The sequence below is a fragment of the Maylandia zebra genome, linkage group LG12, assembly GCF_041146795.1.
Source record: "Maylandia zebra isolate NMK-2024a linkage group LG12, Mzebra_GT3a, whole genome shotgun sequence".
Classification (NCBI taxonomy): Eukaryota; Metazoa; Chordata; class Actinopteri; order Cichliformes; family Cichlidae; genus Maylandia; species Maylandia zebra.
In genome coordinates this window covers 19,119,675-19,143,914 of record NC_135178.1, presented here as the reverse complement: position 1 = coordinate 19,143,914, position 24,240 = coordinate 19,119,675, and the positions used below count along the sequence as shown (strand labels likewise).

Genomic DNA, 24,240 nt, shown 5'->3' with positions numbered 1-24,240 from the left:
AGAATAAGGAGCTTGTTAAACAAAGATGGATGGGAAAACTACCAAAAGTGGCTTAAGAGTCGGGATAAAGTCTGGATGGATTTGATTCGAACGAGCAACTGTATTTCAAATATATGCTTAGAAAGTTTATTGTACCTGTAAATCAACATAATATTTAAACAAAGTGGACTCAGCAGAAAAGGTTTCACTTCTTTTTATTTTATTCTGTCTGATTTCACTCATTTTCTTTGTGCAACATTTTCATTTATTATGACTAGAACAACATCAGTAAACAAAAAGCAATAATGAAGCCACTCAATTTAAATCGTGGGAATTCAAAACAAAAACAAGTTTGTCTCCGGAAAAAGAGGCACATGCAACGAAATGTTTAAGTTCAAAAAGAACAAGCCTGCGTGGTTCACAACTACTATTGTCAGCATCATGGAGCTTTTATTTTGCCTTTCTTAGGTTTTAGGTAAAAAGCTGACAGGCCACACTGCTTTTAAATGTAGTATTTAGCTCTTAGTGAATTTGCATATCAGTGCTAGTCAAATTAACAACAACAGCAACAACAAAACTATGCATAAATCAGTACATTCTTAGGGAAGCATGATTTATTGGGGTCATATTGTTTAATTATTAATTAAACCCAAGTATCTATCAGCAAATTCCTTCCTCATCACCTGCTCATAAAACCTCCATCCTCTCCGTCTCACGTATCACTTTATTGTACCGGTAGTACTGAGTAGGATGTTATGCCAAATAATATTAAGACCTCCTCAGCGGGATATAAGCCCCAGAAATAAAAGCAATTCTTTCAACAATAGTGATTTTCTGACAGGATAAATTACAAATGGGCTGTCACAAGACTGCAAAATACACTCAAGACAAACTTTATCACTGAGGAAGGTCAGGATAAGTAAGTTTTTTTGTTTTTTTTGATTGATTGATTTTATTTTGGTTTTTCTTGCATTGTTCATTAACTAGTACAGGACCATAGTATAGGGCCAATATTATTGCAGCTAGAAAAGTGATGTACTTATTCATATTGAGGAATAAAAAAAAATAGGGGTAGTACATTGTTTTTTTCATTTTCAAAAGTGACTGTACTTACTTTTTTGAACCCTTGCGTTTTCTATGCATTGTGGTGTGTCCACCTTCATATGCTATCAAACTTATCAAAGTATATTGAGGCAAACTGTAAAAATAAGCCAAAGTCCTGCTCCACTATAACAGTTTAGTCTTTTGCTAAATGGTTGCAAGGCAGTGTGATGGCATAATAATAATAAAGTAGGTGAAATGAAAATAACGTAATGCTTTTATAAGGTTTTATAGATCCTTTTTGGTCTTTCTTTGTCTTTCATTTTTTAAAATTTGTATTACAAAATCATTTTTCTTTTTCTTTTGCCTTTCTGGTATTTTGACAAAACTAGTCTACATGCTAAACATATTCTTACAGTTTACAAAATCAGACCCTGACTGTTGTAAGATGATCTTTTTTTCCCAAGACGTAAATGTAATCCTGTCCTATTCAAACTAGTAGCACAAATAATACAAGGAAGACTTACTAAATTTGTTTCCTAGTTTGTCCTCCTCATGGTGGAAACCGTCCTTCAGTAAAATTAGAAACCACAGTGACAAGAGCAATCCAAGAGTCTGTTTATAAGCCTTTCTTTAATGAGAAATGAAACGCTCTTTAAATGACTGCTTTAGTTCCCAGTCAGGCTGCCATGTCTGCCCATTCACCTTTCAAGTCCCTTCACAGTGAGTTGTCTCTGAAATGTATCGGGAAAAACTATTATTACCACAGACTTTAAGGATTAACACTTTCAAGTGTGTTCTCTCTTTTCTGAAAGATGTCCTGTCACTCACCCAGTTTGATTTGTACAGTTTGTGGTCACATCTCACAAAGAGCTGACGTCCTCCTTCAAGGGGAAAGGCTTTGTATGAAGTGGAGGCAAATCTGAGCTGCTTGATGAGAAAAGACAGCAAAGCAAAGGCAGTTCACTCTCATCCATGGTACCCTTACAAACTGCCAGACACCCCCACTGAGTTTGCTCAGTGGGGGTGCATTGTACATGCAATATTAATACTGCATGTAACCAGTTTGTGATTTTCCTGTAAGACTCCACAGCCAAGATAAGATTTCAATTCAGTTCAGTTTTATTTATACAGTGCCAAATCACAATAACAGTTGCCTCAAGGTGCCTCAAGGTGCTTTATATTGTACAATAATAAAAGATCAAATTTATTTATTTAGTGCATTTAAAACAAAAACTGTTGAGCAAGGTGCTGTACATTTAAGATAATCAAAAGAGATAAAAAGATACAAGGAAAACAGAAAACCCCAACAATTGTACGACCCCCTGAGCAAGCGCTTTGGTGACAGTGGGGAGGAAAAACAGGAAGAACCCTCTAGCAGAACCAGGCTCAGGGAGCGACAGCCACTGGGGCTGCGACTGATTGAGGTGATTGGAGGAAGACTGCACAAAAGACATGCTGTGGAAAAGAGTCAGCGAATAATAATAAGTAATGATTAATGCAGAGAGGTGTAGAGACGCACTGGGATCGAGAAAGACGACTGAGGAAGATATGAAGATGAAGCGCTTCACATCAGGATCAGTGACCATGGATGTTGCATGTTGTCCACGCACAATCTGTTATCTCCGTGTTGGTGTTCTTCCTGCATCATCATCAACATTGCAAATGGCCAGTGATGTTGTCTGAGCTTTCAATTAGCATTAGCCGAGAAGTTAGCTAGTGCATTTGAAAATTATCACTGGCAAACCCGCTAGGAACACAAGTAACTTAAATTTTGCTAACAGCAAACCTAACTTGATAATATACTTATTATATTGTATAAATTATTAAAGAAAACACTTAAACTGCTTATCGCTTGCTCCAGAAGTGAGGCTTTTCTATTGCAGAGCTGTGGCATCACAACAGGTAACTTTACAAATCCCTTTGTACATGTTTGAGCCTGAATCTGATCCCACATATGCGAGTGAACACAACAGAAGTATCCTGCAGCAACAAAGATTACAGCCAAAAATCTCAGCTTAGTAAACGATTCACTCATTACCTGCTTACTGTGGGACATGTGCCTTTTAGAAAATCTGTTAATAACACACATGAAAATTTTATGTAGGAGGCTTTCTTTACATTAAATACTTGCTTCAGGCCATTCAGCTATTTTTGTGTTGGATTGATTTTAGTACTTTTTAGTGCCAAAACAGTCATAATGTCAGTAAATATGGACTTCAATGCAGGACTCACTAACAGTTTAACAGGTGAGTGCACTCTTTAAAGGGGTGACGCAGTGATTTCTGCTGAAGAGGAGAGATCAAGCTAGAGATGGGTGAGGGTTACTTTGATTGCATGAAGTCATGTAGTCTTGGATTGATTACTACAGCAAGTTGAGGGGAGAGAAGGCTAGAGAGGCAGGTGGGTGACAGGGAAGTGTTTCTCTTTTAGCATAAGTAAACTAGCTCAGGGATTCAGATGAGTAGGATTTGTAGGAGTCAGCTTGAGTTTTTTCCAGCGACTATAACACCAAACGACTAGTCGGCAAGAGGAGCGAGAATAAATTGGTAGCCTTGTGTTGCAGCACCACCACTGAGCAGGCAATGATCTGGCAGAGAGTGCAGGTTCTTTAAATACTGCAGATTAAACGAGCTGATGGCAAGGATGATCTCAGGAAAAAGCTGAGGAGCCAGCTCACTCCAAACCTGAGAGGAAAAAGAAGCAAAGACAGAGAATCTTCTATTGTCCAATTTTACTGAGCCCATGCAAATTATGGTTTTAGTTTCCTGTTTTCTCTGATTTCGAGAAAAGTAAGACTTACATTTAATCTTTTTTCCACCACAGGTCTATCTGTATGTGAAGTATGCCTCAGGGCCAGAGATCAAATTCACCATATTTAAATTTCACTTTAAAAAAATGATCAAAGCTTTCCTTGTTTTCTGTTTAAACTCATGTTAAAATAGAAAATACCTAATCTCAGTACACTCTTTCAGAGCATCTTTCAGAGATTGTCTCAGATAATGTAAAGATTGTGATACCAATAGACTGCACTGTAAATAGTAAACAAAAGAACTATGAGTTGAAACAGCATGACCCGCATTATTTTCAGGCTTTGAGTGTCTGTTTATGTTTTTGTGTATGTGTTCCTGGAGATATGTAGCTGGAATGATTGTAGCTCAAATAGATTATTCGCTAATGGGAGATCAGTGGTTTGAACTTCCTTCAGTCCAGTATACTAATTACAATTTATGCCAAATAAATGACTTCACTGGAAGGAAACTTCTCTAAGTGGTCTGGAGTTCAACAACTCCCACGTTATCTGGGACTAGCTGCCATGGTGAATTAAGCTCATGAGCAGCGCCAGAGTGCTGCTCTCAGTTGAACAAATAAAGAATTTTACACCATATGTATATATATTTTGAAAAACTGCTTTAAGACAAAATGAGGTCAAAGGCTGATGCTGAATCAACCTAAGGAAACATAAAGAAAAATTTCTGGTCAACATTTTCTCCAAGCCAACGTTAGAGGCTGGTGGTGAGTTGGGATTTGCTCCTACAGTAGGTAGGTTGCGTCTTTTTGTTCCAGATAAAAAATGGCTAATGCTCACTTGCTATTAACATTATTTTCAGAACAGAAACATTCTTTTATTATTATCTCAATGATGTCACCCCCTTACAGTCCATCATATGCAGACTTTTAGAACCATTTTAATTAGTGCTAGCATTAAGGTGATCTAATGTAGTATTTGCATAAATTAAATAACACACACGAACTTCAACTAAAATTTGATGCAGTCCATCTTATTTCCCATAGAGGGCAGCAGCGTGCAGGTTTAAGGATGAAAAGGTGCAATTTAGCAGTTTACCTCTTACCCAAAGACACAGAACTCAGGGCGCTGTACATGAGCAGTCTCTGTTTGCCACTTTCCCTTCATGATCCATAACTAACAACTAACATAACAAATAATTAAGATGAAAAGTGTGTAACAATCTGCAGTGGTCATTAGGGTAGACAGAAATGACATCTCCTATATTACATGTAATGAAAAATATATATTGGTATGTTGGTGTGGTTTTAAAGTTCCCTCACTTTTTGGTTTCTCAGCATCCTGTAGTCTGCAATTACTTGCTGAAATCAAATATACAGGATCAATATTAGTCTCTTTACAAGTTTAATACAGGATCAATATTAATATTCACAACCTGCTGACATCCTTATAGTATTTTCAAACTGTCAGAGGACAAACCAGATCATCAAGGCACACCACAATAATTGAAAATAATATAGTTATATTGATGTGAAAGTTCAATGATGTTTGCATCAAATCAGGTGTATGATATGTGCAATGAAATGGCATGCAGTATAATAAGTAGTACACTCAATTGTCATGTGCTACGATGAGTCGAGTTTAGTCCAGAAAGCATTAGAAGAAAACACAGTTGAAATATATTATTCATCTCTTTTGTAAAAAGACAAGACCTTAAAAAATCTCAAATAAGAAGAATAAAGATTTCATTTTGGCTACACTCTGTAACACTACCTTTAAATACTTCATATTTCCCTGGAGTATTTCCACTGTGTTTAGTCACATGACCCATGCTTGGGACTGTAAAGTTTAACACACCCACAACAGGTGATTTAGGAATATCACGTGCTACCACGTGCTGTGTGAGTAATGCTGTTTACATGTACACGTGGTAACAGTGACCTCATTGAGGAAACTGCATTATTTCAATTTCATCATTCATTCACTTACAGAAACAGCATGCTCATATTTCATACATCATACATATCATTTCTTTCCTAAAACATTTCTATAGCGGCCTGCTTCGGAAGGTCTTCATATGCATGTCTCGGGACAGATTTTGTCAACCTGGTAGAACAGCGTTTTTGCCATATCCGCTCACACAGCTTTTCAGATTTTTAGTTGAGATTAACTCCAGGCCAAGTTTGAATGTGTTAGGTGAGGTCCTACATACAGCTCAGACTAGACAGATTACAGTTCACGTAAAAAATAAACAAATAAACAGACAAGCAAACAAACATAGCTCAAGAGTAGAGGGCTTGGGTGTGGCTTTCCCAAAGAAGACAATTTGTGTAGCTGGAGTGGCTGATGAATAGAAACAAACGGGTAAACATTAAAACATGCGTGAGACCAGATTTGTCCATAGGGCTTGACCATAGACTAATTAATGAGGATTTTATATTTATTTATTTTTAATAGCCTTACCTAGATGCACTTTCCTTTTAGTAAATATTTAATATTTCCCCAGTTCAATCACATGATCATATATATTGCTCAAAGTTTTCCAACAATCCCACAACAGGTGGCCCGGGAGAACCACGTGCTAGCACTTATTTAGGTCCCTGTGGTTTAATTATTACCAAAGTTCTTTGTAAGATGACTCTCGTCATGAGATAGAAAACCTCGCTGCTCACACTTAGCTGGCACTTGCTGTTTTTGTAGCACTGTGCAGCGTTTGATAGCGTTATGCCAAATATTATTAAGAGCTTTTTAGTGGGATATGATCCCATTAACAAAAGCAATACTTTTGCTAGTGGCGATTATATTACAGGACAAAATACACTGGAGTTGTCACAGGAATGCAAAATACAGTCACTCTTTGTAAAGCTGAAGGGAAAGGCGGAAAAACCGTCATAACCTTTTACAGCAAAGACAAATACTTCACCATCAAGCAGTTTGTCATTCAGGAATCTCAGGGTAAGTACGCTTATGTCTTTCAATGAACCCCCAAAATGAATCAAAGCACCCCCAAAGATTTCTTACTTTTTTGACAATATTTGCTGTTTGTGTGACACACTACTAAAAATATAAAAAGCATACAGTGCTTAATTGAGACGGAACATTTTAACAACAAAAGTATAGATACCCTCCCCAAATGGTTTGTTCCAGCTCGGCTCTCCCCTGCTCTGGCTCTAGCGTCCTTTCTGCCAGAGCGATGGTGGCTGAGATGCAGCGGAGCTGAGGTGTGAGTGCCTGGCTTAAAACAGGACATATTAGCTGCATTTAACCTTCAGTTACTCTTTATATAATTGGGTAGGAGTCAGACCATGTTTCTTTTTAGCTGAAAAACTTTACACCCAGGTAACCTACAGTGTTGAAAACGTGTTTTCCGACATGTTCGCTACAATCCGTCCTACTGTGTAATAAAATCAGCGACATTTGACCGCCCTGTTGCTCCCATTAAAATTTATACAGCCAATTTAAAATCGAAAACTTTAAATTGCTTGAAAGTACACTGAGAGAGGACTTTCTTATTAGTGATCGTAATAATATTTTTTTTTCATCTAATTGAATACAGTCTATTTGTGATTATCATTCCAAAGAGGGAGAGAGGATAGATGGGAATGTGAGGAGAAAGTACAAGGTCAGGAAGAACCAGGTAAGAAAACAGACAGGGAACAGTGACAGGCAAAACAGAAACTGTTAAACTGCTTGAGAGACTTGACCACCAAAAAGTGATAGACAGATTTTCCAACCTCAGGGTGAGGCGACATAGGTTAAAATAAAATAAAAAATCTGCAGAGCCATAGTAGTATCTGCAGTAAAGATCTTTTCATACATTGTATACATTGTTGCCTCCATTTTTATAATTTTTCTATCAATATTTTGTACATTTCAAGGACTCTATTTTTGGAGTGTATTTTTATGTATCTGTATTATACATACACATTAAAAGTGAATCTCTGTCCAAAAAATGCCCTCAGTTTACTTCTTACTCACTATGATCATCATTCATAATTTTCCCCCAGTAATTAAGGTTAGGATATGTATTTTTTTATTCCAATCCCTTCTTCTTTTGCAGCATTTAAATAACCTTTATCAGATTTGATGGTTTTGTTACAGACTTTTGCTTTTCTTTCACAATTGTGGGAATTAACTTGTGTTAAAATTTACAAAACAGTGATGTCGTGTTTTTTTGACAAGGACCCAAGCACAGAGAGACTTGATGAATTTAAGAATCTTATGATTTAATAAAGAAATTTGCAGACTTGCACAGAGATGGTAAAATTATGATGACTGATAACGGAGATGAAGACAACAGATGATGAGGACAGGAAGGAACAGGGGTTTAAATGCACCAAAGAGACATCCAGAGGGAACTCTGTACAACTGGAGACATTTAAGGATGCAGGGACTGACAGAGACAGGGTCTCAGCGTGACGAGTAAAGATTATCTTGCCTGGCTGAGCAGCTCTCTGGGTGCTCAGCACCCCCCAAAGCTCTGATCCTAGAATCGCCCCTGCCTGCAATCATATTTTTTTTCTTGCAACTTTAATTACCGTGCAAGTCAACCCCCAATAATTACTTATTAAAAAACTATTATTATAAGGATAAGCACTCTTGAGTGTTTTCAATTTTTCCTTAAATGATATCCTGCCACTCACCCACTTTGATTTGTTAATAGTATTGTCCTGTCTTACAGAGAGCTGCCCTCCTCCTTCAGGGGCTCACATGGAAAGATTGTGTATAGATTGGAGGCAAATCTGAGCCACTCAGTGAGAAAAGATAGCAAAGCAAAGGCAGAGTTCACTCTCATCCACAAAGGAAACCTTGATGGAGAGCTTATGGTACCCTTACAAACTGCTATATGTTACACTCCTGAATTAACACTGCATGTACATAAATTGTGATTTTCTTCTCAGACTCTGCAGCAAAATATGACTGATAAGAAGATGAACCTCTTCACATCAGGATCAGTGGCCATGGATGTAAGCATTCCAAAAACAGCCTTCCTCCAAGGTAATTATGACTTGCTCGCAATCTCACATTACTGAAATATACATTCACTCCACAGGGAATCTTTTTATGACTGAAGATAGACTATGATGACAGATAAGGCATGTAGTGCACATGTTGGTTAAATGTGAAATGTGTTATATTTTTGCAGAAATATAGAAAATCTTAAAACCTTTGCGAACTCATTCCTGCAAAGATCAAACAGATGATGACACAGCTTAAACTCTTAAAAGTTTGCAGTACTGAAATCCACAGCTCCACAGCTTTGTATGCAGCATAACATCAATGTAATTATATTGTAGGACAGAACTTTAACCTGATGTTGTTGTTTTTCCAGGAGAAGACATAAAGGTCATGGCTTCAGTTCAGAACAAATCCTCTCGTGACATTAAACTCAAGTACTGTCTCTACAGAAAGAACAGCTACTTTGCAAATAAGAAAAGGAAACTTGAAACAAAAGACATCCTGAAAGAGGAGGGTGAAGCCATCCCACAGTCAGTCACCAGACAGTCACCAAGATCATCACCGTCCCTTCCACCATCATCAAATTAGAGAACAGACTCCGGGTGAATAGGCCTATTTCATCTTCCTGAAAGTATTTCCCAGGCCTTGTTAATATCTTTATTTAATCAAGTATGCATTACGAGTCTAATAAGCACTGACTCTTTCTAGGTCCATCTGGATGTGAAGTATGCTTCAGACCCAGAGATCAAGTTCCCCATAATCATCCTGCCTGCTTTAGAGGGGTCTGATAAGCAGCAGTCATCTGACTATTCAGCCAGTGGATTTGAAGCATCTCCAAACTCTGACTTTCCAGAAGGGACAAGCTTTCTACAAAATCCAGCTGCCCCTGGAGTTGATGGCTTACCACCTTCCTGTGAGACATATGACATGTACCCCTCCCTGAACAGTTCAGACAGAAAGTCCTAGAAGCTCGGCTACAGATTTGGAGGGTACTGGGCTCTTTTTATTTTTGATTCTGATTTAAATATTCTGAATAGCTCAAGGAAGTAACACGATGTGTTACAGAGATGATATGAAATCTATAAAAAAATCACTGTATATAGCCACTTATAAAAACATTTATTCCAGACATTACTTAGTGCCTCAGAGAAAATGTATATTTTCATTTATTTTATCAGTGTGATGATAGAAGATTTCCATGACCGAGGCGTATTTTGATACATTTTTAACAGATGGATTTTTAAATATCAAATCTTTGCCACTCAGTGCATAAATATCTTTATTGCTGTAGAGTAGAACAGGGCCAGCAGGAGCAGATTCTGTGAATCCATAAAATACACTCATTGAATATATTTAATTATAATTATAATATTTTTAATATTAGTTCGTTTTAAGTTTTAAAAAAGATGTAGTCAGGCTTATTTGAGCTTTTTTTTTGTGATCTAATGTTTTGTTGGGAAGCACTGTGTGATGTTTATCTTGAAAGGTACTATTGAAGTAATCCTTTTATTTGGTCTACAGCATTAATACACAGAGCTAATTTGTTCTAAATATATGGATTTATAAATTTCACTTTATATGCTGCGGTATATTGATGCTGATGGGTATTGAGGTTTAAGAAAAAATGTGTTTGTACTGTTCTTCAAGTACTGTTTATGGGAAACTGATAAATAGCCCATAACAATAATCCTAATGCTGAGATTGTTTCTGAGACATCCACATGTCCACAGCAAATATACTGAGCCCCACAAATGGGCCCTAGTGTATTACCAGTGTGGAATAAAAAAAATGTGCATGTAAAAGAAATGTGTATGTAAACAGGTATATGTATTATGAAATCCTTTGAGTGATGGATAAGACTAAAAAAGGCTTTTACAAATGCACTCCTTTAACCAAACACTTTGAAGCTCTGCTCTGGGATGTCTTCATACGACTGTGTCCGGACAGACTTTGCTAACAGCAGCACCACATCTGTGCCAGATACAAACTCAGACCTGGTGTATAACACTTCAATAAAAAAAACAAAACAAACGAATGTGTCAAAACTTGAGATATGAGCTGTGCGGGGCTTCCAAAAAAAGGCAACAAGTCACGGAGTCTGAGCCTTGTAGCTGGAGTGGCTAATGAATAGAAACCTGACTGGCCAACAGGTGTGCATGAGAACACAATGGGCCAGATTTGGCCAATGGGCTACGACCACAGAATAATGAGGACTTTTTATGTAACTTTACCTTTAGACACACTGGTATATGGATGCACTCTCCTTTAAGTAAACACTCAACATTTCCAGTGTTTAACCACATGTTTAACTCCATGATCCATGCAAGTCACACCTTATTGTCCATAATGCTATTTGCGCCTACACACACTAGTACGAGGTTAGTGTTTCATAATTTCATTTATAGAAGAACCATGCCTACACATTTTATTTACACAAGATTTAATTACTCTAGCAGACATTTACAATGTTTCTTATCAATAAACATGAATATTTTAGGGCCCTGTGGTTTAATTATTATCAAAACTCTGTGTACTTGCACCTACAAACCCTCCTCATGACACATAAAACCTCTCTCCTCATGCTTATCTGGCATTTACTGTACTTGCAGCTTTGAACAGTGTACTATGTCAAGTAGTGTTAAGAACTTTACAGTGGGATACAATCCCCTAAACAAAAGCAACACTTTCAGTAGTGGTGATTATCTCATGGGACAAGTTACATTTGAATTAACTAATGAGTGTGAAGTACAGTCACTCTTTGTAAAGCTGAAGGGAAAAGCTCAAGTGTCATGGACTGAAAATTATGGGGAAACTATTGTGACTTACCAAAGCAAAGAGAAGTACTTCAGCATCAAGCAGTTTGTCATTCAGGAATCTATGGGTAAGCTAATGTCTTTCAATTTAGCACAATGCTGTAATCATTTTAAATCGTGGTATGTTCAATTAATCTGCTACTGTTAACAGAAAAGCTTTTATTTGAATGATCATTTATACAAAAAATGCCTTTTAACTAGTAAGGTTAGTACAATCTTGACCAGCTGATGGCAGCAATAATAGCAGGAATAACATTATCCTGCTCTTCTCTTTCTGTAATTTTCTCTCTTCTTCAGAACTATTTGCAAACCTGCTATTTCAATGAACAGCCCTTCTAAAAACAGTCACAGAGACAAATTTACAAACCTTCCTTTAATCAGACATAAAAAAAAACATGCTATCTGACTAATTCATTGTTCCTTAGGCAAAAATGATCTTTCCCCTGGCTGCCATGTCTACCCATTCACCTTTCAGATTCCAGTGCAGTGAGTTTTCTTCTGAACAAAATTATTTCCATTGGTGTTCCATATAAACATATTCAAACATGTTTCTTTATTTTCTATAACAATATCCTTTCATTTAAGTTTCATTGCACCTTTTGTTGCCACATCTTACAGAGACCTGCCGTCCTCCTTCAAGGGCTCATGTGGAAAGATTTTGTACACAGTCGAGGCAAATCTGAACCGGTCGATGAGAATGGACAGCAAAGCGAAGGCAGAGTTTACCCTCATCCACAAGACAAACCATGATCCAGTGATGATGGTACCCTTACATTGTTGTTGAACAAATACACACATGCACACACAGATTTTCTAAAATTCACCCTTTTTTTATGTTAGAGCCCACAGCAAAATATCATTGATAAGAAAATGAAGCTCTTCTCAACGGGATCTGTGGCCAATGGATGTAAGCATTGCAAAAACAGGCTTCTGCCAAGGTAATTTAAACCATTACTGAACCACACAGTCAATCTGCACATCATTCTAATAGTGGATTACAGTAGAAAATGGCAATAGAACACATTGAAATTCATCTATAGCTGAAACATGTGCAGCTCAAGGTCAATTTGCTCATGGAACACATTTATGGTCTAAAGATAAGATGATATCTAATGTAGGTCACAGGCCATGGAAGTAAAGACTGGGAACTAAATGTGATGTAAATACTTCACTCCTAAACGCATACCAGGAAATGTCCAAATGTAATCTTGGTACATGACCTCAAACCGTCCTCTCCTTGTAGTACTGCTGTCAAACTTTAAACTCATATAATTAAATGCATTTGTCTTCTGTGCGGAATTAATGCAAGTCATTGATTTTGTAATAGTGACACTCGCAACTTAAAAGTTTCATATTTCTGTAACCAGTTTTTTGATTATTTGTAAATTCATGGCAAACAGAGCGTAACGCTCATGTATAACCTGTTCTTGTTGTTTTTCCAGGAGAAGGCATAAGGGTCATGGCTTCAATTCAGAACAAGTCCTCTCGTGACATTAAGCCCAAGTACTGTCTGTACAGGAAATACAGCTACTTTGCAAATAAGAAAAGGAAAGTTGAAACAAAAGACATCCTGAAGGAGGAGGGTGAAGCCATCCCACACTCGGCAGGTCAGACTGTCACCAGGATCATCACCGTACCTTCCACCGTGACCACCTCAATCCTAAACTGCAACATCATCAAAGTAGAGTATAGACTCCGGGTGGGTAAGCCTATCTATCTTCACTTTTATGTTGTTCTGCATCAATGGGGTTGCATGGTAATGTTGACTCTTTTTCCACCACAGGTCTATCTGGATGTGAAGTATGCTTCAGACCCAGAAGTCAAGTTCCACATAGTCATCCTGCCTGCTTTAGAGGGGTCTGATAATCAGCAGTCATCTGACTTTTTGACCAGTGAATTTGACCAATTTCCAAATCCTTACATGTCAGGAGGGATGAGCTTTCTACAAAATCCAGCTGCCCCTGAACCTTCTGCTCCACCACCTTCCTATGAGACATATGGGATGTACCCCTCTTTCACAGGTTTAGATAGAAAGCCCTAGAATCTGTAGTGCAGATGTAGTTTTTATTGCTATTTTTTATAATAGCAATTAATTAAGAGCAAGAATAAGAGAATAAGAGTAAGAATAATTGGTAATAGGTTGATTTACAGCTTGATATTCTGGTTTAATTTCAGTCGTTGACCATATTTGTTCCCTTTAAATGTGTAATAGCAGGAATAAAAAAATATTTAATAAATAATCCTCTCATTCCAGAGATTATATATTGTCCACATTAATTATTTTTAATCCATCTGACAACAGAAGACTCACATTTGTGATCTCTGAACTATGACCAGCAACAAGATGCTGTTGACCAATCATGTGTCTGAACACTAAATGTTTGCATTATTTTCCCACTGAGGAAATGCAAGTCACATTACAGGTGTGCTGGAAATAGAACAGTGGACAGTCCTGCACTTTGCTTTTCTGTATAGCCTACTACCATGAAGCATCTAGGAAAATCTTGATTAAATGTTTTTGTAGTAACGGGTGGTGTTATTATATTTTTTAACAAATAACTGAGCAGACAGTTGAACACAACAATCTGCAGTGGCTAGTTCCTATACTACGATTAATAAAAATCATACGCACATTTTCTCATGCTTCATCCCTTTTTTCTCAACATACTGTAGTGTCTTTATGGTTAAATGAGTTTTACTTGTGGTATTTTAGCATGATAGAATTTCATCAGCCTGAAACAGTCTGGCTTCCTTAAAAAGCTGTGCTTGCCTCAGAGCAGTTAAAGAAACACCAACGTAAAGTTTAATGCTGCTTGAAGTTATTGTTCCTAAGTTTCCAAGCTTTCTGTTGATTCTGCACTTCATGGTGTTAATTTGTGCTGGGTCATTCTCATATAGATATAATGCCACATGTGACATGGCTCATTGTCTTTAATAACTACTGGTAGCAAAACCTGTTAGTTGTGCTCTGCTGCTCACCTTTTTAATTTTTTTTTAAAGAAATTTATTAACACCTGACTTTCTTTTTTTTTGTTTTGGTTTGGTAGAAATGACTGAAAGATTAATTGGCTCTGTTTTGAGTTTTGTTCAAAAAAGAATGACTTCATATAGGGAAAGATATATATCACATGTGCAGGACACCTGAAACATCACTGCTCTCGAGAAGATCTGCATGGAGGAATGGGCCAAAATACCAGCTACTGTGTGTGCAAACCTGGTAAAGACCTATAGTAAACGTTTGACCTCTGTTATTGCCAACAAAGGTTATGTTACAAAGTATTGAGTTGTATTTTTGTTATTGACCAAATACTTATTTTCCACCCTGATTTACGAATAAATTCTTTACAAATCCTACCATGTGAATTCATGGATTTTTTTTTTCACATTCTGTCTCTCACAGTTGACGTGTACCTCTGGTGCAAATTACTGACCTCTGTCATCATTTTAGGTGGGGGAACTTGCACAATCGGTGGCTGACTAAATACTTTTTTGCCCCACTGTATAGATTGGAGGCAAATCTGAGCCACTCAGTGAGAAAAGACAGCAAAGCAAAGGCAGAGTTCACTCTCATCCACAAAGGAAACCTTGATGGAGAGCTTATGGTACCCTTACAAACTGCTATATGTTACACTCCTGAATTAACACTGCATGTACATAAATTGTGATTTTCTTCTCAGACTCTGCAGCAAAATATGACTGATAAGAAGATGAACCTCTTCACATCAGGATCAGTGGCCATGGATGTAAGCATTCCAAAAACAGCCTTCCTCCAAGGTAATTATGACTTGCTCGCAATCTCACATTACTGAAATATACATTCACTCCACAGGGAATCTTTTTATGACTGAAGATAGACTATGATGACAGATAAGGCATGTAGTGCACATGTTGGTTAAATGTGAAATGTGTTATATTTTTGCAGAAATATAGAAAATCTTAAAACCTTTGCGAACTCATTCCTGCAAAGATCAAACAGATGATGACACAGCTTAAACTCTTAAAAGTTTGCAGTACTGAAATCCACAGCTCCACAGCTTTGTATGCAGCATAACATCAATGTAATTATATTGTAGGACAGAACTTTAACCTGATGTTGTTGTTTTTCCAGGAGAAGACATAAAGGTCATGGCTTCAGTTCAGAACAAATCCTCTCGTGACATTAAACTCAAGTACTGTCTCTACAGAAAGAACAGCTACTTTGCAAATAAGAAAAGGAAACTTGAAACAAAAGACATCCTGAAAGAGGAGGGTGAAGCCATCCCACAGTCAGTCACCAGACAGTCACCAAGATCATCACCGTCCCTTCCACCGAGACCGCCTCAGTCCTAAACTGCAACATCATCAAATTAGAGAACAGACTCCGGGTGAATAGGCCTATTTCATCTTCCTGAAAGTATTTCCCAGGCCTTGTTAATATCTTTATTTAATCAAGTATGCATTACGAGTCTAATAAGCACTGACTCTTTCTAGGTCCATCTGGATGTGAAGTATGCTTCAGACCCAGAGATCAAGTTCCCCATAATCATCCTGCCTGCTTTAGAGGGGTCTGATAAGCAGCAGTCATCTGACTATTCAGCCAGTGGATTTGAAGCATCTCCAAACTCTGACTTTCCAGAAGGGACAAGCTTTCTACAAAATCCAGCTGCCCCTGGAGTTGATGGCTTACCACCTTCCTGTGAGACATATGACATGTACCCCTCCCTGAACAGTTCAGACAGAAAGTCCTAGAAGCTCGGCTACAGATTTGGAGGGTACTGGGCTCTTTTTATTTTTGATTCTGATTTAAATATTCTGAATAGCTCAAGGAAGTAACACGATGTGTTACAGAGATGATATGAAATCTATAAAAAATCACTGTATATAGCCACTTATAAAAACATTTATTCCAGACATTACTTAGTGCCTCAGAGAAAATGTATATTTTCATTTATTTTATCAGTGTGATGATAGAAGATTTCCATGACCGAGGCGTATTTTGATACATTTTTAACAGATGGATTTTTAAATATCAAATCTTTGCCACTCAGTGCATAAATATCTTTATTGCTGTAGAGTAGAACAGGGCCAGCAGGAGCAGATTCTGTGAATCCATAAAATACACTCATTGAATATATTTAATTATAATTATAATATTTTTAATATTAGTTCGTTTTAAGTTTTAAAAAAGATGTAGTCAGGCTTATTTGAGCTTTTTTTTTGTGATCTAATGTTTTGTTGGGAAGCACTGTGTGATGTTTATCTTGAAAGGTACTATTGAAGTAATCCTTTTATTTGGTCTACAGCATTAATACACAGAGCTAATTTGTTCTAAATATATGGATTTATAAATTTCACTTTATATGCTGCGGTATATTGATGCTGATGGGTATTGAGGTTTAAGAAAAAATGTGTTTGTACTGTTCTTCAAGTACTGTTTATGGGAAACTGATAAATAGCCCATAACAATAATCCTAATGCTGAGATTGTTTCTGAGACATCCACATGTCCACAGCAAATATACTGAGCCCCACAAATGGGCCCTAGTGTATTACCAGTGTGGAATAAAAAAAATGTGCATGTAAAAGGAATGTGTATGTAAACAGGTATATGTATTATGAAATCCTTTGAGTGATGGATAAGACTAAAAAAGGCTTTTACAAATGCACTCCTTTAACCAAACACTTTGAAGCTCTGCTCTGGGATGTCTTCATACGACTGTGTCCGGACAGACTTTGCTAACAGCAGCACCACATCTGTGCCAGATACAAACTCAGACCTGGTGTATAACACTTCAATAAAAAAACAAAACAAACGAATGTGTCAAAACTTGAGATATGAGCTGTGCGGGGCTTCCAAAAAAAGGCAACAAGTCACGGAGTCTGAGCCTTGTAGCTGGAGTGGCTAATGAATAGAAACCTGACTGGCCAACAGGTGTGCATGAGAACACAATGGGCCAGATTTGGCCAATGGGCTACGACCACAGAATAATGAGGACTTTTTATGTAACTTTACCTTTAGACACACTGGTATATGGATGCACTCTCCTTTAAGTAAACACTCAACATTTCCAGTGTTTAACCACATGTTTAACTCCATGATCCATGCAAGTCACACCTTATTGTCCATAATGCTATTTGCGCCTACACACACTAGTACGAGGTTAGTGTTTCATAATTTCATTTATAGAAGAACCATGCCTACACATTTTATTTACACAAGATTTAATTACTCTAGCAGACATTTACAATGTTTCTTATCAATAAACATGAATATTTTAGGGCCCTGTGGTTTAATTATTATCAAAACTCTGTGTACTTGCACCTACAAACCCTCCTCATGACACATAAAACCTCTCTCCTCATGCTTATCTGGCATTTACTGTACTTGCAGCTTTGAACAGTGTACTATGTCAAGTAGTGTTAAGAACTTTACAGTGGGATACAATCCCCTAAACAAAAGCAACACTTTCAGTAGTGGTGATTATCTCATGGGACAAGTTACATTTGAATTAACTAATGAGTGTGAAGTACAGTCACTCTTTGTAAAGCTGAAGGGAAAAGCTCAAGTGTCATGGACTGAAAATTATGGGAAAACTATTGTGACTTACCAAAGCAAAGAGAAGTACTTCAGCATCAAGCAGTTTGTCATTCAGGAATCTATGGGTAAGCTAATGTCTTTCAATTTAGCACAATGCTGTAATCATTTTAAATCGTGGTATGTTTAATTAATCTGCTACTGTTAACAGAAAAGCTTTTATTTGAATGATCATTTATACAAAAAATGCCTTTTAACTAGTAAGGTTAGTACAATCTTGACCAGCTGATGGCAGCAATAATAGCAGGAATAACATTATCCTGCTCTTCTCTTTCTGTAATTTTCTCTCTTCTTCAGAACTATTTGCAAACCTGCTATTTCAATGAGCAGCCCTTCTAAAAACAGTCACAGAGACAAATTTACAAACCTTCCTTTAATCAGACATAAAAAAAAAACATGCTATCTGACTAATTCATTGTTCCTTAGGCAAAAATGATCTTTCCCCTGGCTGCCATGTATACCCATTCACCTTTCAGATTCCAGTGCAGTGAGTTTTCTTCTGAACAAAATTATTTCCATTGGTGTTCCATATAAACATATTCAAACATGTTTCTTTATTTTCTGTAACAATATCCTTTCATTTAAGTTTCATTGCACCTTTTGTTGCCACATCTTACAGAGACCTGCCGTCCTCCTTCAAGGGCTCATGTGGAAAGATTTTGTACACAGTCGAGGCAAATCTGAACCGGTCGATGAGAATGGACAGCAAAGCGAAGGCAGAGTTTACCCTCATCCAAAAGACAAACCATGATCCAGTGATGATGGTACCCTTACATTGTTGTTGAACAAATACACACATGCACACACAGATTTTCTAAAATTCACCCTTTTTTTATGTTAGAGCCCACAGCAAAATATGATTGATAAGAAAATGAAGCTCTTCTCAACGGGATCTGTGGCCAATGGATGTAAGCATTGCAAAAACAGGCTTCTGCCAAGGTAATTTAAACCATTACTGAACCACACAGTCAATCTGCACGTCATTCTAATAGTGGATTACAGTAGAAAATGGCAATAGAACACATTGAAATTCATCTATAGCTGAAACATGTGCAGCTCAAGGTCAATTTGCTCATGGAACACATTTATGGTCTAAAGATAAGATGATATCTAATGTAGGTCACAGGCCATGGAAGTAAAGACTGGGAACTAAATGTGATGTAAATACTTCACTCCTAAACGCATACCAGGAAATGTCCAAATGTAATCTTGGTACATGACCTCAAACCGTCCTCTCCTTGTAGTACTGCTGTCAAACTTTAAACTCATATAATTAAATGCATTTGTCTTCTGTGCGGAATTAATGCAAGTCATTGATTTTGTAATAGTGACACTCGCAACTTAAAAGTTTCATATTTCTGTAACCAGTTTTTTGATTATTTGTAAATTCATGGCAAACAGAGCGTAATGCTCATGTATAACCTGTTCTTGTTGTTTTTCCAGGAGAAGGCATAAGGGTCATGGCTTCAATTCAGAACAAGTCCTCTCGTGACATTAAGCCCAAGTACTGTCTGTACAGGAAATACAGCTACTTTGCAAATAAGAAAAGGAAAGTTGAAACAAAAGACATCCTGAAGGAGGAGGGTGAAGCCATCCCACACTCGGCAGGTCAGACTGTCACCAGGATCATCACCGTACCTTCCACCGTGACCACCTCAATCCTAAACTGCAACATCATCAAAGTAGAGTATAGACTCCGGGTGGGTAAGCCTATCTATCTTCACTTTTATGTTGTTCTGCATCAATGGGGTTGCATGGTAATGTTGACTCTTTTTCCACCACAGGTCTATCTGGATGTGAAGTATGCTTCAGACCCAGAAGTCAAGTTCCACATAGTCATCCTGCCTGCTTTAGAGGGGTCTGATAATCAGCAGTCATCTGACTTTTTGACCAGTGAATTTGACCAATTTCCAAATCCTTACATGTCAGGAGGGATGAGCTTTCTACAAAATCCAGCTGCCCCTGAACCTTCTGCTCCACCACCTTCCTATGAGACATATGGGATGTACCCCTCTTTCACAGGTTTAGATAGAAAGCCCTAGAATCTGTAGTGCAGATGTAGTTTTTATTGCTATTTTTTATAATAGCAATTAATTAAGAGCAAGAATAAGAGAATAAGAGTAAGAATAATTGGTAATAGGTTGATTTACAGCTTGATATTCTGGTTTAATTTCAGTCGTTGACCATATTTGTTCCCTTTAAATGTGTAATAGCAGGAATAAAAAAATATTTAATAAATAATCCTCTCATTCCAGAGATTATATATTGTCCACATTAATTATTTTTAATCCATCTGACAACAGAAGACTCACATTTGTGATCTCTGAACTATGACCAGCAACAAGATGCTGTTGACCAATCATGTGTCTGAACACTAAATGTTTGCATTATTTTCCCACTGAGGAAATGCAAGTCACATTACAGGTGTGCTGGAAATAGAACAGTGGACAGTCCTGCACTTTGCTTTTCTGTATAGCCTACTACCATGAAGCATCTAGGAAAATCTTAAGATAAGACCTTGATTAAATGTTTTTGTAGTAACGGGTGGTGTTATTATATTTTTTAACAAATAACTGAGCAGACAGTTGAACACAACAATCTGCAGTGGCTAGTTCCTATACTACGATTAATAAAAATCATACGCACATTTTCTCATGCTTCATCCCTTTTTTCTCAACATACTGTAGTGTCTTTATGGTTAAATGAGTTTTACTTGTGGTATTTTAGCATGATAGAATTTCATCAGCCTGAAACAGTCTGGCTTCCTTAAAAAGCTGTGCTTGCCTCAGAGCAGTTAAAGAAACACCAACGTAAAGTTTAATGCTGCTTGAAGTTATTGTTCCTAAGTTTCCAAGCTTTCTGTTGATTCTGCACTTCATGGTGTTAATTTGTGCTGGGTCATTCTCATAGATATAATGCCACATGTGACATGGCTCATTGTCTTTAATAACTACTGGTAGCAAAACCTGTTAGTTGTGCTCTGCTGCTCACCTTTTTAATTTTTTTTTAAAGAAATTTATTAACACCTGACTTTCTTTTTTTTTGTTTTGGTTCTTTGATTTTGCATTCTTGGTTGAAAGACTCAGAGCGCACATTAGCAGTCATCTAGATCTAGATAGAATAAATTAGGGTGCTTATGTAACAGTCAAGAGCGCAGGGCAAACTAAACCCTTTTGTCTCATTTGGGTGTGAAAGTTCAGGTCACTGAGGAAATTCATTTACGAGCCTAATTACTTAAGAAAATACAATTTTATATGTATGTATGTATGTATGTATGTATGTATATATAAATATATAAATATATATACATATATAATTTTATTATCTCTCTCTCTCTATATATATATGTATATATATATATAAACAGAGGCGGAGCCAGACATTTGAAACACCCGGGGCTTAGCCCAAAAGGGTGGTATGCATGTGGGATTTTTTTATTTTTTTTTGGGCGGGGTAGAAATGACTGAAAGATTAATTGGCTCTGTTTTGAGTTTTGTTCAAAAAAGAATGACTTCATATAGGGAAAGATATATATCACATGTGCAGGACACCTGAAACTAGTTTTTTAATTAAGCAGCAAGGAAGAACAAGGTCAGGGCTGTATCAGGACACGAGGACTAAACCCCAATTCAACCAGACCCAGAACTGATCCAGAATTAAAACAGGACTACAACAGTTCAAAATCAGGACTACTTGGGATTTAACCAAGACAGAACCAGAATCAGAACTAGATGATAGTAGCACTAAAAATCATCATAGACCTGCACTACACTTATTTTTTAATTCTACCAAAGTCCACTATTTAGATTGAGAAAAGTTTATATAATTATTTAGCCTTGTTGTGCAAACAAGCCTGCATAACTTAATAAATATAGAATCTGAAAAATAACAAACCTAAAAAGAAACACTAGGTACGAGATACATGAGTACCTATGATACGGTGATACTTTTGCTAAACGACCATTTGACTAACATGTGTGTCTCACCTGCTCTTGTTCCACCTCTGTTCTGTCCTCATTCTCCTCTCTCTCCCTCTCTGTTCCTCTCTCTCCCTCTTTGTGCTGACAATCATCAAATATACAGATATTTACAAACTCTTCAGATCAAAACACAAACACTTTTTTAATTGCAACATCAAATCAGACTAAATGTTTATTTTTTTAGATTGATAAATATAAAAAACATATTTGTTAACTTTAAGAGTAAAGAGAGAAACTATCTGTATTTCTTAATTGCAAATGGCACCAAATTGTATTCAAAATTGAGCCACACTTATGGAGATCCACAATTCTTTTCCTGGTGTTTTGGTTGACATCTCTTGATTTTCCCATGTTACAGAAACAGGCTCTGTGTTTTGCCTTATATGCATCCACAGCTGTGCCACCAGTTTACTCACATGGACTCTACTAACCTATCAGAAGCTTCTTCAGCTCAGAATGGAATCCTCTGGAGTTTTCTTATTAATTAACAAACTTAGTGTATATGTGCTCCTAAATTTGATGAAAGTGATAATAAATAGACAGATCTCTCTCTCTTTATTCTGACATTTAACTAATTCAAAATTATATTTCAATATTTATCTAAAGCAAAAGTTTACTCTAAATTGATGTTGTACAGTAAAAATGTTTTATGTTTTCTCCCTAAAGTGTATGTAAATATCTGGTTACAAATGTGAATATCCTGCTGTGTACTGAAATCCCTCTTGTTTTGCATAGAAATATACTGAACAACATACAAAGCATAATATATAAAATAACATTTACCTGAGTTTTTTCTTTGAAAGAAGCCTCTAATGTCCATTCTTATATTTCAGTACATAACTGAAACCGATTTAGTCGGGGAGGGTAAGAACTGAAAATATGAAATAAACACACGTAAGCTAAGACTCTCTAAAAAAAATAGCATTTGTTCGGCTTTTCATTTCGCCATTTGTTGATTCACTTGAAGAGCAAGTAACGTAATATTGGTCAAGTGATCAATTTGATATCAATCTTTCGTGATGCACCGTCATATTTACATTATTTGTACGGTAGGAATGATTTGCTTTGGTACCTGGTCAATAGTGATGGGTCGTTCGTGAACGAAATGGCTCTTAGAGCCGCCTCTTTGACGTGAACGACGCGAGCCGGCTCCTTATCGCGAGCCATCACGTTTTTTCCCCCCCTTTCTCTCAACCTCTCTCTAGCACTTTTTTTCGCTTCACTCCGCACGCGAGCTGTGTGCTTTACGCTGGGAAGAGGGGGGAGGGGCGGTAGTTACACTCAGCACAGGAACAGAGCCAGAGGGAGAGAAAGAGAGCCAGGGACAACAATGTCACATTAGAAAGGTATAGTAATCATCCACAACTATTTTCAGTTGCAGATGATAAAGGATTCAGAAAGTTTATTCATGCAGGTCCATATGACAGAGAATATGCATGTTCTTTTAGTTTTCATATTTTAATTTATATTTAATTGTGTTGTTTTACTTTAAATTTGTAAAAGGAAAAAGCTGAAAATTTAATTAGTTAAAAGTTGAAATGTGAATAGTAGATTTTTGTATTATATGATTTATTTATTACATTTTATGTGGAGTGAATAAATAAAAGTATATTTACGGTGGCCCCTAGAGACAAAGCACGTACAAACTTCAAATCACGTACGAACTCTGAAGCACGTACAAACTCAGATGCACATAAAAACTCAAAACACGTACAAAAGACAACAGAAGTGCTCCAGGATGCTAGGTGCAGTGTTGAGCTTTTGTTACCTAGTGGCTACACAAGCCAGCAAGTACCAACGACCGGATTTGGTGTGTGGTAGTAACAGGTAAATGAACATTGTTTTTAAATTATTTGAATATATATGAGTGCCTGTGTATAAATACACAAACAATACACATATGCTTTCATGCTTTCAATTGTGTAATTTAAGTGATCTAGTAGCTCTGCTTTGGAAGTTCAGTTCATGCTAGAAATGTGTTTTGGAGTTTGTATGTGTTTTGTCTCTAGGGGCCACCGCATATATTTATATATAAACATATATAAATAAAACCACTTTTTCTTACGTTAGTAATTCCTTTTGTGCATAATTTTATATTATTGTTAACAATAAATAAATTAAAGCAACAAAACAACCTGAAGAGCCG

At 36.9% G+C, this 24,240-nt stretch overlaps 1 protein-coding gene and 2 pseudogenes across 1 annotated transcript; all 3 read left to right on the top strand.

The window, feature by feature from the left end:
• Positions 1–1,663: 1,663 nt before the first annotated feature.
• LOC143421407 (arrestin domain-containing protein 3-like) lies at positions 1,664–9,694 on the top strand (annotated as a pseudogene).
• A 2,695-nt stretch (positions 9,695–12,389) lies between these two features.
• On the top strand, positions 12,390–13,591 carry LOC101476095 (arrestin domain-containing protein 3-like). Its single transcript, XM_024804431.2, has 3 exons — positions 12,390–12,479; positions 12,984–13,240; positions 13,325–13,591. Exons 1-3 carry the CDS (start codon positions 12,443–12,445, stop codon positions 13,580–13,582), a joined length of 552 nt encoding a protein of 183 aa, XP_024660199.1. The 5' UTR covers positions 12,390–12,442; the 3' UTR covers positions 13,583–13,591.
• A 4,335-nt stretch (positions 13,592–17,926) lies between these two features.
• LOC143421406 (arrestin domain-containing protein 3-like) lies at positions 17,927–20,165 on the top strand (annotated as a pseudogene).
• The last annotated feature ends 4,075 nt before the right edge of the window (positions 20,166–24,240 follow it).